The 16595-nt window shown below is 43.3% G+C and overlaps 1 protein-coding gene across 2 annotated transcripts in view; it reads right to left on the bottom strand.

Moving 5' to 3' along the window:
• The window catches only part of LOC121549961 (partitioning defective 3 homolog), a 439443-nt gene that overhangs the window by 164080 nt on the left and 258768 nt on the right, over positions 1-16595 (bottom strand). For both annotated transcript variants that reach the window (XM_045206775.1, XM_045206776.1), the window contains exons 9-11: positions 15635-16119; positions 6372-6511; positions 1236-1364 (exon numbers count right to left, since the gene is read on the bottom strand). In XM_045206775.1, coding sequence (XP_045062710.1) covers positions 1236-1364; positions 6372-6511; positions 15635-16119 — 754 coding nt within the window. The remainder of the gene's footprint in view (positions 1-1235; positions 1365-6371; positions 6512-15634; positions 16120-16595) is intronic.

Here is a 16595-nt window from a genome sequence, read left to right as displayed (position 1 = left end):
GAACGCTAATGTGAAAAGGAGAGTAATGAAGTGGCTGTGCGTAAGCTAGCACTCTCCCATCTACACTACACACACACACACTTAGGAAAGTTCTCAGGAGAAAGGGATAGAGAGACAGAGAAAGAGAGAGAAAGGGGGGGAGGGAGGGAGGGAGGGGGAGAGAGAGGGAGGGAGGGGAGAGAGAGAGAGAGAGAGAGAGAGAGAGAGAGAGAGAGAGAGAGAGAGAGAGAGAGAGAGAGAGAGAGAGAGAGAGAGAAAGAAAGAAAATATTGTGTCTCTATGATGGGATTCTTAATAAAGTCATGGTTGAGGAGTGAAGAGAAGAGAAAGTGTAACCATCATCCCTTTTTGGGGTTTTAGGTATAAATAAGACTGAATGAATGCTTAACCCATGACATTATTCCTCTGGCTGACCAGTTATGATTCTAGGGTGAACAGGAGAAGTTCATCCAGGTGCCAGGATGCCATGGCGTGCCATGGGGTAGAGACAGGGTTAACTCAGAGGCAGACTGAGTTTCATATAGGGATAAAGCAGAGGCCTCCTGTACGCTATAGTGTAGTTAGGGTGAAAGCTAAGCCCTGTTGTCCTATTACCATGGGATATAGTTAGGGTAAACACAGAGACAGATTGAGTGCTATAGGGTAAAGTTAGGGTTAAAGCCTAAACCCTGGTGTCGGCCAGGCCACTCAGATGACAGGGAGACTGTCAGACCTGCTGAATGGAGGGTGAAGGAGGGCAGGACACTATCCTTACTATCCCCACCATCTGTTGCCAGACAGGGAAAGTCACCCCAGAACTGCTTTCACAAAAGTCTGTGTGTGTGTGTGTGTGTGTGTGTGTGTCTGTGTGTGTGTATTTGCGTGCATGTGTGGTATCCATGTGTGGGTCTGAGAGATTATATGTATCCAGTGTCAGATAGGAAAGTGGTAGACAAACCAACCCCTGGAGAAGGTCTGTGTTAATGTGACTTGGAGGAAGGGCAAGACCAGGCCAGTCCATATCTCTTGCGTCCCAAAATGGCACCCTATTCCCTACATAGTGCACTACTTTTGACCAGGGTCCAACGGGTACTGGTGAAAACTAGTGCACTATGTTGGGAATAGGGACAGCTCAAATACGTCTGAAGCCTACTATGGGCTACTCCCATATCAGAGGTGTGAAACGTAGGGTAGGGGTAGCGATGTTGTGGACAAGTGATTGGTGATGTGAGTAAATTTGATAGACGTTCACTTACCACTTCTCTAGGTAGATAGGAGTCCTCTTGGCGTACGACTAGCAGACTAACTGTTCCTCCCATGGGGGTGACCCTGAGTAGAGCTACCACCTCCTCCTGAGTCCTCCCATTCAGGTCTACCCCATTCACCTGGACACACACACACACACACACACACACACACACACACACACACACACACACACACACACACACACACACACACACACACACACACACACACACACACACACACACACACACACACACACACACACACACACACACACACACAAACACACATACAAACAGGTAGATATAGGGGATTTATTAATACAAGTTACTGCCTTGTGTTACATGTGCTACTGCCTTGTACTGTCTTGAAACAATTACTAATTCCATTCTACACATACTCGTTCTCTGTTTGCGTAGAGGAACAGTGACTGCCTGACATTAATAAATATGGGGTATTTCTAAGAGCGGACATTTTCCAATTACATAGTCTATGATTTTCATGTCATTCTGATTGGACTGTTGACACAAGATTATTACGTTCAGTTCCCTATGTTTAGCCACTCAGAGCCCAATGTAAACAGCCCTACAGGTACTCTACTCTGTGATTTAAAGGGATACTTCAGAATTTTGGCAATGAGGCCCTTTATCTACTTCCCCAGAGTCAGATGAACTCGTTGATACCATTTTTATGTCTCTCTGTCCAGTATGAAGGAAGTTAGAGGTAGTTTTGCGAGCCAATGCTAACTAGTGTTAGCACAATGACTAGAAGTCTATGGTTATCTGCTAGCATGCTAGCAGATATCCATAGACTTTCAGTCATTGCACTAATGCAAGTTCGCAATTGCGCTAGTGCTAGTTAGCAACTTCCTTCAAACTGCACGAAGAGACAACTTTTTTATCCACGAGTTCATCTGACTCTGGGGAAGTAGATAAAGGGCCTCATTGCCAAAATCCCGAAGTATCCCTTTAAGACTCATTTCAATGGCAAAGCCCATTCAATCAGCCTTTGTGTCTTAAGCATACTGGGTAATGACATTGGAGTAGATGCAACGATCATGAATGACATTGGACATAAAGGCTTGAAGGTGTTTTACTCCATATGACATAAAACAATGTTGATTGGATGTCTCTCAGAACAAAATTCTAAATCCATGGAAGGAAGAGGAGGAAGAAAGGGTTGGAGCATGACAAGGCTAATGAAGAGGAAGGGATACAGTAGGAGGAAGAGGAGGAAGAAGGAAGATACTTTTTTGTGTGTTTTTTTTATATGTATTTTTAAATCTATTTTAATATAAAGTGGGGAGAACAAGTATTTGATACACTGCCAATTTTGTAGGTTTTCCTACTTACAAAGCATGTAGAGGTCTGTGAGAGGCGGAATCTAAAACAAAAATCCGGAAAATCACATTGTATGATTTTTAAGTAATTAATTTGCATTTTATTGCATGACATAAGTATTTGATACATCAGAAAAGCAGAACTTAATATTTGGTACAGAAACCTTTGTTTGCAATTACAGAGATCATACGTTTCCTGTAGGTCTTGACCAGGTTTGCAAACACTGCAGCAGGGATTTTGGCCCACTCCTCCATACAGACCTTCTCCAGATCCTTCAGGTTTCGGGGCTGTCGCTGGGCAATACGGACGTTCAGCTCCCTCCAAAGATTTTCTATTGGGTTCAGGTCTGGAGACTGGCTAGGCCACTCCAGGACCTTGAGATGCTTCTTACGGAGCCACTCCTTAGTTGCCCTGGCTGTGTGTTTCGGGTTGTTGTCATGCTGGAAGACCCAGCCACGACACATCTTCAATGCTCTTACTGAGGGAAGGAGGTTGTTGGCCAAGATCTTGCGATACATGGCCCCATCCATCCTCCCCTCAATACGGTGCAGTCGTCCTGTCCCCTTTGCAGAAAAGTATCCCCAAAGAATGATGTTTCCACCTCCATGCTTCACGGTTGGGATGGTGTTCTTGGGGTTGTACTCATCCTTCTTCTTCCTCGAAACACGGCGAGTGGAGTTTAGACCAAAAAGCTCTATTTTTGTCTCATCAGACCACATGACCTTCTCCCATTCCTCCTCTGGATCATCCAGATGGTCATTGGCAAATTTCAGACGGGCCTGGACATGCGCTGGCTTGAGCAGGGGGACCTTGCGTGCGCTGCAGGATTTTAATCCATGACGGCGTAGTGTGTTACTAATGGTTTTCTTTGAGACTGTGGTCCCAGCTCTCTTCAGGTCATTGACCAGGTCCTGCCATGTAGTTCTGGCCTGATCCCTCACCTTCCTCATGATCATTGATGCCCCACGAGGTGAGATCTTGCATGGAACCCCAGACCGAGGGTGATTGACCGTCATCTTGAACTTCTTCCATTTTCTAATAATTGTGCCAACAGTTGTTGCCTTCTCACCAAGCTGCCTGCCTATTGTCCTGTAGCCCATCCCAGCCTTGTGCAGGTCTACAATTTTATCCCTGACGTCCTTCCAAGGCTCTCTGGTCTTGGCCATTGTGGAGAGGTTGGAGTCTGTTTGATTGAGTGTGTGGACAGGTGTCTTTTATACAGGTAACGAGTTCAAACAGGTGCAGTTAATACAGGTAACGAGTGGAGAACAGGAGGGCTTCTTAAAGAAAAAATAACAGGTCTGTGAGAGCCGGAATTCTTACTGGTTGGTAGGTGATCAAATACTTATGTCATGCAATAAAATGCAAATGCATTACTTAAAAATCATACAATGTGATTTTCCGGATTTTTGTTTTAGATTCCGTCTCTCACAGTTGAAGTGTACCTATGATAAAAATTACAGACCTATACATGCTTTGTAAGTAGGAAAACCTGCAAAATCGGCAGTGTATCAAATACTTGTTCTCCCCACTGTATATATATATATACAGTGAGGGAAAAAAGTATTTAATCCCCTGCTGATTTTGTACGTTTGCCCACTGACAAAGAAATGATCAGTCTATAATTGTAATGGTAGGTTTATTTGAACAGTGAGAGACAGAATAACAACAACAAAATCAAGAAAAACGCATGTCAAAAATGTTATAAATTGATTTGCATTTTAATGAGGGAAATAAGTATTTGACCCCCTCTCAATCAGAAAGATTTCTGGCTCCCAGGTGTCTTTTATACAGGTAACGAGCTGAGATTAGGAGCACACTCTTAAAGGGAGTGCTCCTAATCTCAGTTTGTTACCTGTATAAAAGACACCTCTCCACAGAAGCAATCAATCAATCAGATTCCAAACTCTCCACCATGGCCAAGACCAAAGAGCTCTCCAAGGATGTCAGGGACAAGATTGTAGACCTACACAAGGCTGGAATGGGCTACAAAACCATCGCCAAGCAGCTTGGTGAGAAGGTGACAACAGTTGGTGCGATTATTCGCAAATGGAAGAAACACAAAAGCACTGTAAATCTCCCTCGGCCTGGGGCTCCATGCAAGATCTCACCTCGTGGAGTTGCAATGATCATGAGAACGGTGAGCAATCAGCCCAGAACTACATGGGAGGATCTTGTCAATGATCTCAAGGCAGCTGGGACCATAGTCACCAAAAAAACAATTGGTAACACACTACGCCGTGAAGGACTAAAATCCTGCAGCGCCCGCAAGGTCCCCCTGCTCAAGAAAGCACATATACATGCCCGTCTGAAGTTTGCCAATGAACATCTGAATGATTCAGAGGAGAACTGGGTGAAAGTGTTGTGGTCAGATGAGACCAAAATGGAGCTCTTTGGCATCAACTCAACTCGCCGTGTTTGGAGGAGGAGGAATGCTGCCTATGACCCCAAGAACACCATCCCCACCGTCAAACATGGAGGTGTAAACATTATGCTTTGGGGGTGTTTTTCTGCTAAGGGGACAGGACAACTTCACCGCAACAAAGGGACGATGGACGGGGCCATGTACCGTCAAATCTTGGGTGAGAACCTCCTTCCCTCAGCCAGGGCATTGAAAATGGGTCGTGGATGGGTATTCCAGCATGACAATGACCCAAAACACACGGCCAAGGCAACAAAGGAGTGGCTCAAGAAGAAGCACATTAAGGTCCTGGAGTGGCCTAGCCAGTCTCCAGACCTTAATCCCATAGAAAATCTGTGGAGGGAGCTGAAGGTTCGAGTTGCCAAACGTCAGTCTCGAAACCTTAATGACTTGGAGAAGATCTGCAAAGAGGAGTGGGACAAAATCCCTCCTGAAATGTGTGCAAACCTGATGGCCAACTACAAGAAACGTCTGACCTCTGTGATTGCCAACAAGGGTTTTGCCACCAAGTACTAAGTCATGTTTTGCAGAGGGGTCAAATACTTATTTCCCTCATAAAAATGCAAATCAATTTATAACATTTTTGACATGCGTTTTTCTGGATTTTGTTGTTGTTATTCTGTCTCTCACTGTTCAAATAAACCTACCATTAAGATTATAGACTGATAATTTATTTGTCAGTGGGCAAACGTACAAAATCAGCAGGGGATCAAATACATTTTTCCCTCACTGTATATATATATATATATATATATATATAAATACACATACACATACACATACACATACATGCATATAAATACATATACATATATATATATATATATATATATATATATATATATATATATATATATATATATATATATATCCTTTAAAACATTTTTATTTCCCTTTATTACTTTCCAACCCCACCACCCCTTCTCTAATTGGAGTAAACTAGTGAACAACAATGCTTAGGCCTCTACTTCCAGCTTATACATACTATATACATTTTATGGACACAGTCAATTTTACAATAATTCTGTTTTGTTTGTTTTTACTCCTGAACTTCCTCTACCCTCAACCTCTCTGATCATTTTCATGATGCCCATCCGGTTTGCTTCTATATACCATATATCTCCAACTGTGCTCCTTCACAAAAGCTCTCAACCTATTACCTATATACTTATTATGGACACAGCATGCCCTACATTAGCTATCTTGCTGTTATTAGTTGTTGTTAGTTGTTATTAGTCCCATCCTTCAGCTCCATTCAACACCTCCCATCTATCTCTTAACACCATCCATATTGGATTTCTATTTGCCATATATTTTTCAACCATACTGTGATGTTTCACCAAAGTTCTGAAAGAAGAGACTTCATGAACTCCGCCTCTCACCTCCTGCAGCCGGTCGCCAGCCTTCAGGCGGCCATCTTGGATCGCAGCGCCCCGAGCTAGGATGTTCTTGACATAGATGGGGGCAGAGCCTCCTATGGGGACGTCACGTGACGTGATACTGAATCCAAGACCCTCAGGACCTGCAGGAGGAAAATAATACACCAAACATTAACTGATTGCAGGACTGTAGGACATGGTTTTTATGCTCCCTCTTATTATCTAAATGTGCATCAGGAACCAAATGTGGAAGGACAACTTTATTTATGGCTTTGACCATCATGTCAAACCTATCAAACTACAGTACTTAATAAGTAATCTCAAACGTATTGGTTTGCATGGACGGTCTTCTATTGGTGAAAGAATGGGCGGGCAGCTTAGGTTGTGGTTCAACATACAAAATAAGCATTAAATCTCCAAAGTGTCTAAATATAAGTCAAATCTATTAACCAAAATTGGGTGTTTGTGATAAATGTGTACTTTATACGTGTGTGTATGGACAACGGAACCACAGATGTGACTTGCTTGAATGTAAAACTGGTTGCAGACAAGAATAGCAGCATGCAGAGTAAAGGCTTTATTCTCCCTCTCTGTGGAGTGTCCACAGGCATTAGAAACAGATAATGGTCAGCAATGGGGTGAAGGGATTTCCCTGCCTTCGCCCATAACTCAGAGTTAGATGCTTTTGATACACCACATATCAGATCAAATAAAGTTTGCTAGTGAAAACATCACTAAATCTTAGAAAACAATGTTAAGGGTTCAGGCATCATAGCACTGTAAAGATGTTTCCTCCCAAGTTCTGACAATGACCTTTATAGGGTTCTAAATGACTATGTCTGTGTCCTAAATGGCTCCATATTCCCTATGTAATGTACTACTTTTGATCAGAGCCCTATAGGACCTGGTCAAAAAATGTGCACTATGTAGGGTATATGGTACCATTTGGGACGCATCATATCAATTGCCAGACGGGGAAGGCAGGGAAATTCAATAATAGCTTACAAAAGAGGAATATCAACACTGACCTTATCGACCGACCAATCCTACACTGTCTGCCCAATAAAGGATTGGTCAAAAGTAGTGCACTATAAAGGGAATAGGGTGTCATTTAGGAAGCAACCAAAATCATTGCCAAATGCCAGTAAGGAAATGAAGGACATTTCTACTTGTAGATGGGGAAGCATTAACAACAATGGTTCCACTCAGTGAGTCGGTGAGATGAGTCCCTCCATGGTAAACAAGTTATTAATTAATATGTGTAACCGGCAGGGTGGCGGGTGTGTTGTTAGTTGAAGCCTTCCTGACAGTAGAGTGATTAGTATTCTTGTTGAAGAGATTGTTCATTTTACTGGCCTGTCATTCACTGTCTGATCACGCATCATGACCTATTTTCTCCTGTCTTCAGTGTCTCGCTGGTTGATACTGACTGACTGACTGTGTGTGTGTGTGTGTGTGTGTGTGTGTGTGTGTGTGTGTGTGTGTGTGTGTGTGTGCGTGCGTGTGTGTGTGTGTGTGTGTGTGTGTGTGTGTGTGCATATGGGTGTTGTTTTTGCTTCACTAGCACTAAGATGAAGCAGCAAGAAAACACAGTGAACAGCAACTTTGGGTGTATTCTATATTCAGGAATGAAGATATAGATCTAGGAACTAAGAGCGGTACACACCACAACAAGAGAATGTTGCTGACAGAGAGGTGTCAACAAAGTTGTTGAATATACTGAGGTTATTTTCTTCCTGCCAACACACCAGAATAAGGATTTATGAAACTATATTGACTATGCTTTTTACTTATTATAGAGTTCTGAAAACGCAGTGGATAGATAGGCACATCCCAGTTAGACTAACTAAGATCCTTTCTGCACTAGTAGCCGGTGTCTGCTAATGTGACAGCTGCCCATACTGCTGTCTGGGATCCTCAGTGTGTACGTACAGTAGTGGAATTTGTTGCATCCAAAACGGCACTTTATTGCCTTTATAGAACCTAGGGTGTAGTCTGAATCAGCTGGTCTGTGACGACCTCTATCCTCTACCCTTTCTGTTCTGGCAATTCCATTCCATTCCATTTCTCCAATCACTCTACTTAGCCGAATCAAACTCCTCTACATTCTAAGATCCCAACGTTAAGGGCTTCCATTCAGGCAATTAGCAGAATGCATCTCTCTCTAATAGCACTGGCTGTAATTAACTAGCATACTAAAGTCTTTCTTTGGGGTAATAGACGCTTTTTGGATTAACTCTATCAGTCCCGAGATCCCAGCAAAAATTGGCTTTTCATTTATCTGACTTTATCTGCATATCCAGCGCTTATATTTAGCCTCACAATTAAGTGTTTACCATTTTATTTTCAGGACAATTTGACATAAACAGTTGCATTCATGAGTTTTATTGACAAAGCAGAAACCTGATAACAAAAAATATTTCATGAATGCTGCAAGTACAAACATGGTTTGCTCACTGCGAAACGAATATACAACTAGTCAGTGACAACTGTGTGGGGTTTGTGACAGCAACTATGTGAGCTTATTACAATATTATAGAAACTATGTCCTGGCATTTCCAATGATCGTCTATGTAGAAGAACCCCTTACCTTCTAACGACTCTTGTGTAGCTTGTGAGTGGGATAGCGCAAATGTTACATGTGAGAGTCTCAGCTTTTCATAGATAGCTTTTAATAGTTTTTAGCTCAAACCATTCGGACTCTACAGACATTTTTGTATAAAAGACCAGGCCCCTTCGGGATCCGCCCTTGTCTCACAAACACCGCACTATCTCAGTCCCCGTTAGACTAATGGTTGGTATCTACGGATGCAGCTTATACGAATCAAATGGTACAACCCAGAAGTCTTTAGCTCAAACCCACAATGTTTAAAAGGGGTTAGAAGTTCAAAATGGGCCGGCGATACAGTGGGACTCATTGGGTTAAGTCTGAATCCCAGATCCGATAAGCCAATTATGTAGCAAACATGAAGAGACATAGAGAAGCACAGCAACAAATTAGAATGAGTCTTAATGGGCTGCGTCGGTCGTTTTGGCTGCATTATTTGATTAAGACACTTTTGTTAATTTCCCAGCCAGGAACACGCTCGGACTCTTGCCGGGTCTCTCTCTCTCTCCCCCTCTCTCCCTCCCTCCATCCCTATAAAGAGGAATCAAGATAAACAAATCAATAAATAATGGACAAATTGGAAATGGTCTCTGAATATTCTGCAAATGGACAGTTAATATTGAATTTGATAGGTTCCCTTACGGAAAAAACACAAATTCACGTGGAAAATCACATGATTTCAAAAGTGAAATTTCACATGTGAAAAATGTGATTTTCCAAATGTGAAACCATGTGGTTTTGGAACACTTCACATGTTAAGATATTTCATGTGAAGTTTGACATGTGGATATGAGATTACACATGACATTTCACAGGTGATGCCCTGCAAACAAAAATGTGTCGTTAATATGTCCCCGGGGGCTGAGCTAGTGTGTTTTCAATGTACATATTTGACACACTTTGACATACATGATTACATTGTGTATGTTTATTTATACAGTAATTATTATTCAACATGTCCTCAACTGGGATTTTAACTCACAACCTCTTGGTTGACAGCATTACAATCTTCCTGCTACGCCACCACGTCTGTGTCAATAACTGATTTCACTTGGATTCCTACACTTTGGACTTCAAAGTAAATCTCAGCTTTGTTAAAAATATGTTGAAGAAAAACTATTATATTTATCATAGTGATTCAGGAGTAACATTAAAACAGAATAATATGCTCCACCAACATTAGACAATTATACAGAAAACCCACAAATTGCTGAAATAAGTAAATTAAATGAAAGATGACAGAATAGTCATATTAACTGATAACTAAAATAGCAGTGCAGACGGCAGTCCATTGCTAAGTACAGAGATGTATTATAGGTAATACATCTGTAGGGGACTTCTGAAAATTCTGCAGACCTGGTGGCACAGCAGAAAGATCAGTGTACCCCAACAGTTCAAATCCCAGGTTGGGTCATTTTTGAAGTCAGCACGAAATGATAGTGTCAAACGTAATCATATTGATAAAATATGTTTACACTATTTTAGCTGAACAGTGTACCCCTTACCTTAAACACCCCCCCGTCCATTTTTATTACATCCCTTACAAAAACATGTGAAATATGCAGTTTCACATGTGAAAATCATATTTAAAATCAAATCCAATTAAATTGTATTTGTCACATGCGCAGAATACAACAGGTGTAGACCTTACAGTGAAATGCTTACTTACAAGCCCTTAACCAACAATATAGTTTTAAGAAAAATAAGTGTTAAGTAAACAATAGATAAATAAAATCAGTAAAATAGCAGTAAAAATAACAGTAGTGAGGCTACATACAGGGGGTACCGGTACAGAGTCAATGTGCGGGGGCACCGGTTAGTCGAGGTAATTGAGGTAATATGTACATGTAGGTAGAGTTAAAGTGACTATGCATAGATGTAGCTCAATTGGTAGAGCATGGTGCTTGTAACGCCAGGGTAGTGGGTTCGATCCCCGGGACCACCCATACGTAAAAATGTATGCACACATGACTGTAAGTTGCTTTGGATAAAAGTGTCTGCTAAATGGCATATTATATGTATTATTATATAATAAACAGAGAGTAGCAGCAGTGTAAAAGATGGGGTGGGGGACAATGCAAATAGTCCGGGTAGCCATTTGATTAGCTGTTGAGGAGTCTTATGGCTTGGGGGTAGAAGCTGTTAAGAAGCCTTTTGGACCTAGACTTGGCGCTCCGGTACCACTTGCCGTGCGGTAGCAGAGAGAACAGTCTATGACTAGGGTGGCTGGAATCTTTGACAATTTTTAGGGCCTTCCTCTGACACCGCCTGGTATAGAGGTCCTAGATGGCAGGAAGCTTGGCCCCAGTGATGTACTGGGCCGTACGCTCTACTCTCTGTAGTGCCTTGCAGTCGGAGGCCGAACAGTTGCCATACCAGGAAGTGATGCAACATTACAGGATGCTCTCGATGGTGCAGCTGTAGAACTTTTTGAGGATCTGAGGACCCATGCCAAATCTTTTCAGCTCTCAACCTGCTCCACTACAGCCCCGTCGATGAGGATGGGGGAGTGCTCGGTCCTTATTTTCCTGTAGTCCACAATCATCTCATTTGTCGTGATAACGTTGAGGGACAGGTTGTTATCCTGGCACCACACGGCCAGGTCTCTGACCTCCTCCGTATAGGCTGTCTCATCGTTGTCGATGATCAGGACTACCACTTTTGTGTCGTCGGCAAACTTAATGATGGTGTTGGAGTTGTGCATGGCCATGCAGTCATGGGTGAACAGGGAGTACAGGAGGGTACTGAGCACGCACCCCTGAGGGGCCCCCATGTTGAGGATCTGGGTGGCAGATGTGTTGTTGCCTACCCTTACCACCTGGGGGCGGCCCGGCAGGAAGTCCAGGATCCAGTTGCAGAGGGAGGTGTTTAGTCCCATGGTCCATAGCTTAGTGATGAGCCTTGAGGGCACTATGGTGTTGAACACTGAGCTGTAGTCAATGAATAATAGCATTGTCACGTAAGTGTTCCTTTTGTTCAGGTGGAAAAGGGCAGGGTGGAGTGCAACAGAGATTGCATCATCTGTGGATCTGTTGGGGCGGTATGCAGATTGGAGTGGGTCTAGGGTTTCTGGGATAATGGTGTTGATGTGAGCCATGACCAGCCTTTCAAAGCACTTCATGGCTACAGACGTGAGTGCTACGGGTCTGTAGTCATTTAGGCAGGTTACCTTAGTGTTCTTGGGCACAGGGACTATGGTGGTCTGCTTGAAACATGTTGGTATTACAGATTCAGTCAGGGACAGGTTGAAAATGTCAGTGAAGACACTTGCCTGCTGATCAGCACATGCTCGGATTTCACGTCCTGGTAATCCAGTTTGCAGTGTGATGGCGATTGCATCGTCTGTGCATCTATTGGGGCGGTAAGCAAATTGAAGTGGGTTTAGGGTGACAGGTAAGGTAGATGTGACATGTGGTCCACTGTAGCTCAATTGGTAGAGCATGGCGCTTGTAACGCCAGGGTAGTGGGTTCGATCCCCGGGACCACCCATACGTAAAAATGTATGCACACATGACTGTAAGTCACTTTGGATAAAAGCGTCTGCTAAATGGCATATTATTATTATTATATGATCCTTGACTAGTCTCTCAAATCACATCATGATGACAGAGGTGAGTGCTACAGGGCCATCTTGAAGCATGTGGGAACAGCAGACTGGGAAAGGGAGAGATTGAATATGTCCGTAAACACACCAGCCAGCTGGTCTGCACATGCTCTGAGGACGCAGCTCGGGATGCCGTCTGGGCCGGCAGCCTTGCGGGGGTTAACATGCTTAAATGTCTTACTCATGTCGGCAATGGAGAAGGAGAGGCCACAGTCCTTGGTAGTGGGCCTCGTCGGTGGCACTGTGTTATCCTCAAAGCGGGCAAAGAAGGTGTTTAGCTTGTCTGGAAGCGAGACGTCGGTGTCGGCGACGTGGCTGGCTTTCCTTTTGTAGTCCATGATTGTCTGTAGACCCTGCCACATACGTCTCGTGTCTGAGCCGTTGAATTGCGACTCCACTTTGTCTCTACACTAATGTTTTGCCAGTTTAATTGCCTTGCAAATTGAGTAGCTACACTGTTTGTATTCTGCCATATTCCCAGTCACCTTGCCATGGTTAAATGCGGTGGTTCGCACACCTCCACCCTTCTGCTTCCCGGAGAGATATTTATTCCTGTCTGCGCGATGAATTGAGAACCCATCTGGCTGGACCGCTTTCGACAGAATATCCCCAGAGAGCCATGTTTCCATTAAACAAAGTATGTTACATACCTTGATGTCTCTCTGGAAAGAAATCATTGCCCAGAGTTCGTCGAGCTTGTTAACCAGAGACTGAACATTAGCGAGTAGTATACTTGGAAGCGGTGGGTGTGCGCGCCTCCTAAGTCGAACCAGGCCACGTGGTCTTGTCGGGTGTCTGAAGTAAATCCTTTGTGTCCGACTTGATGAAGAAAAAATCTTTGTCCAGTACGAGGTGAGTAATCACTGTCCTGATATCCAGAAGCTCTTTTCGGTCATAAGAGACGATGGCAGAAACATTATGTACAAAATAAGTTACAAATAACGCAAGAAAACACACATAATAGCACAAATTGGTTAGGAGCGCGTAAAATGGCAGCCATCTCCTCCGGCGCCATTATATTATATGTGAAATAGTTGTTTTCACATGTTGAGCTGAAATGTTCATGTGAAAACAAAAGAGACGTGAGGTCAGTCGTTTATATATGAAACCATATGTTCGTATGATTTACATTTAAAGTTCACATTTTAACACATGCTTTCACCTCACGTGAAAAAAAATTCATGTGAAAATCGAATGTACACTATCACGTGACAAATCTCACTCTCGCATGTGGAATTTTCACTTTCACGGGTGAAAAACTTTCACATGTTAAAATCGAACTCAGATGTGGAATTGAATTTTCACATGTGAAAAACATTCACATGTAAAAAAAACATTTTGAATTTAACAAGTGAAAACCTTGTCAAGTGCAGTTTCTTGGTATCACGTCTACATTTTGCATCCCCTTGTTATCACATTTATTTACCGAGATCATGTTTTCACATGTGCTAAAATGTGTAGTTACATGTTATCACATTAACTTCACATAAGATCACACGTGATCACATGAAATTCATGTGGTTTTTCCATAAGGGTTGTACATAATCTTGTGTAATTTGTTATCATATGAGTCTCATAATAGTTCATGAAAGCTTACAAGTGGGACAAGTTCAATTCAGCATTGGAGCCAGTTAAATGATCTAAGAAATACATTCTGACATTTGTATAACTGCATACTTTAAGAATTATGGGTTTCATGTTGAGTTAAAACTTAAACCGATCTGCTAGTGCAAATAAACCAAACTACTGGCACTGGGCTGTCATTTTGGTGTGTGTGTGTGTGTGTGTGTGTGTGTGTGTGTGTGTGTGTGTGTGTGTGTGTGTGCATGCACACTAGGCCCTGTGTGTGTAGACAGCATGTCGAAATCATCATCTAACCCTCACAATAATAAGCAAGAAGTTAAACCTACGTAGCATTGACACATACAAAACCCCTTCAAATCCGCTGTTTACGATGGGGATTTATGTGAACATATTGCATAGCGATATGAGATGGTGGCACCCAGAGAGCACACTGCTTTTAGCCTATGCCTCCTGCTGCCCTCGCCATTCCCTGAAGATTTTTCTCTATCCCCCGTGACACCTTTCAGCACTTAACATCTGCATCATCAGACAGCCTGTACTGAGTGTGTGTGTTCTGCCTCTGTGTGTGTGTTTGCTTTTCAATGAAACAAGGTGACAACAGTGCTGCTGTTTCTGCTGCAGAGGCCTGTGAGTATCTCACACAGTTGTGTATGTGTGCGGCCCTGCCTGTTGTAGTTAATTGCATCTTTACGGCTTGCGTCTCCAACTGTGAATGCTAATAGAATTGAATGCAAGCACCGACTGAGAGGGCTAATTTACCCTTTTAACATGCTGTGAAAAGTGTGATAAAGGCACTAGGACAGAACGACGTGCCAAAACAAAGAATGAAAACGAGAGAGAGAGAGAGAGAGAGAGAGAGAGAGAGAGAGCGCGAGAGAGAGAGAGAGAGAGAGAGAGAGAGAGAGAGAGAGAGAGAGAGAGAGTGTGTGTGTGAGATTTGAAGTGACGTTTGCAGGTTGTATGTAAGCAGCATTCAGCACAACTCATTCTAACATCCACCTTTTGAAGTCTGTCACACTCAAAGGAGGACAAAACAGTTCTCCTTTGAGTGTGTGTTTGTGTGTGTGGGTCATGCGTGTGTGTGTGTGTGTGTGTATCCCTAGAGCTCTCCTCCCCAGAGTGTTGTGTGCAGCTAAGATGCTGCTGTGATGCAGAACAAATTAGATTTGGGCCTGCATGTGGGTTAGTGAAACAGTGCTGGATAGACAGTCTTTCACAATGAAATATCAACTCTTTGAGGTCTCTAACAGTATTAGTTACACAGCACTCATCTCAACTGTAGCTAGGATAAGAATGGACACTTTAGAGATATCATCTCTTATTGAAGTGAATTAAAGGACCTTTGAAAGCTTTATGAATATACCCCCAAAAATAATATTTACAGTTTCACAATAATAGTGTTTTGTTGTGTGTGTGTGTGCGTTTGTGTTTGTGTTTGTGTGTGCATTTTGAATGCCTGCATGTGTTTACCTTTCTTCAGCTGGATGTTAAGTCTCCGGCCTGTCTTCTTGAAGTAGCCTGCGGTAGGGTTGGCACTGACTCTCCTTTGCAGGGATGGAGAGGGGGCCGAGGACACGTTGTTGCTTCCGCTGTGAGGTAACGAGGTGGAGAAGTGGTGGTCTGGTACACGCTGTGGTAGAGGACAATGGTTCTGGTGTTTGGGGCTGGGGATGGGAATGGGGTGTGGTCTTGACCGGGAGGACATCCTCTGTGGGGTGTGTTCCAACCCCATCCCCCCCTGGACCACCAGACTACCCCTTTCCCCGGGCTGCGGGGCCTGGGGGTCCGAGGCCTGGCTGGAGCTGAAGCTTTCCCGGTTACCCCTCTCCCCCCTCGGACATGGGGGGCTGAGCTCCCCCTGGGAGAGCTGCTCATACTGGCTCTTCATGGAGGCCGGGACCACGTGGAACAGAATGACAGGAGAACGCATGGCCTGCCTGAACATGTTCTGTGCTCTGGAGTAGAGAGGAGAGGAGTCAGCAACACACATCATTACATTAGCGAGGGCTTGATAAGAAAATGAGCTAATGCAGTTGTATCAGTGTACTAAAACAGATAGAGAGAGGTCATATAGAAGAAGAGAAGTGGAGAAGAGGCAGCATACAAATCATTATATTAGCTATAGCTTGATAAGAACACAAGGTAATGTACAGTATGATACGGCAGCTTACTGATACAGACAGAGAGAGAAGCTACAGAGAAGTAAAGAGGGGAGGTCAACGTGGATAATCAGAGGCTAATAGTAGTGAATCACTGGAGAAAAGGCTAACTCAGAGATTACATTAGCTAGATACTGTTTGTGCCGTGTCAATGACAGCATAGTCTCAGGAGGAGGACGTGATCAGCTTTAGCATTGGTAGGGTGAGACGTTGAACTACAATGAGATTCAGCCAGTCAACATTATACATTCAAATATCTATCAAATCATGTT

This window comes from Coregonus clupeaformis, chromosome 23 (assembly GCF_020615455.1).
Source record: "Coregonus clupeaformis isolate EN_2021a chromosome 23, ASM2061545v1, whole genome shotgun sequence".
Classification (NCBI taxonomy): Eukaryota; Metazoa; Chordata; class Actinopteri; order Salmoniformes; family Salmonidae; genus Coregonus; species Coregonus clupeaformis.
The sequence above is the reverse complement of the archived record's forward strand: the minus strand, read 5'-3'. Positions and strand labels throughout refer to the sequence as shown.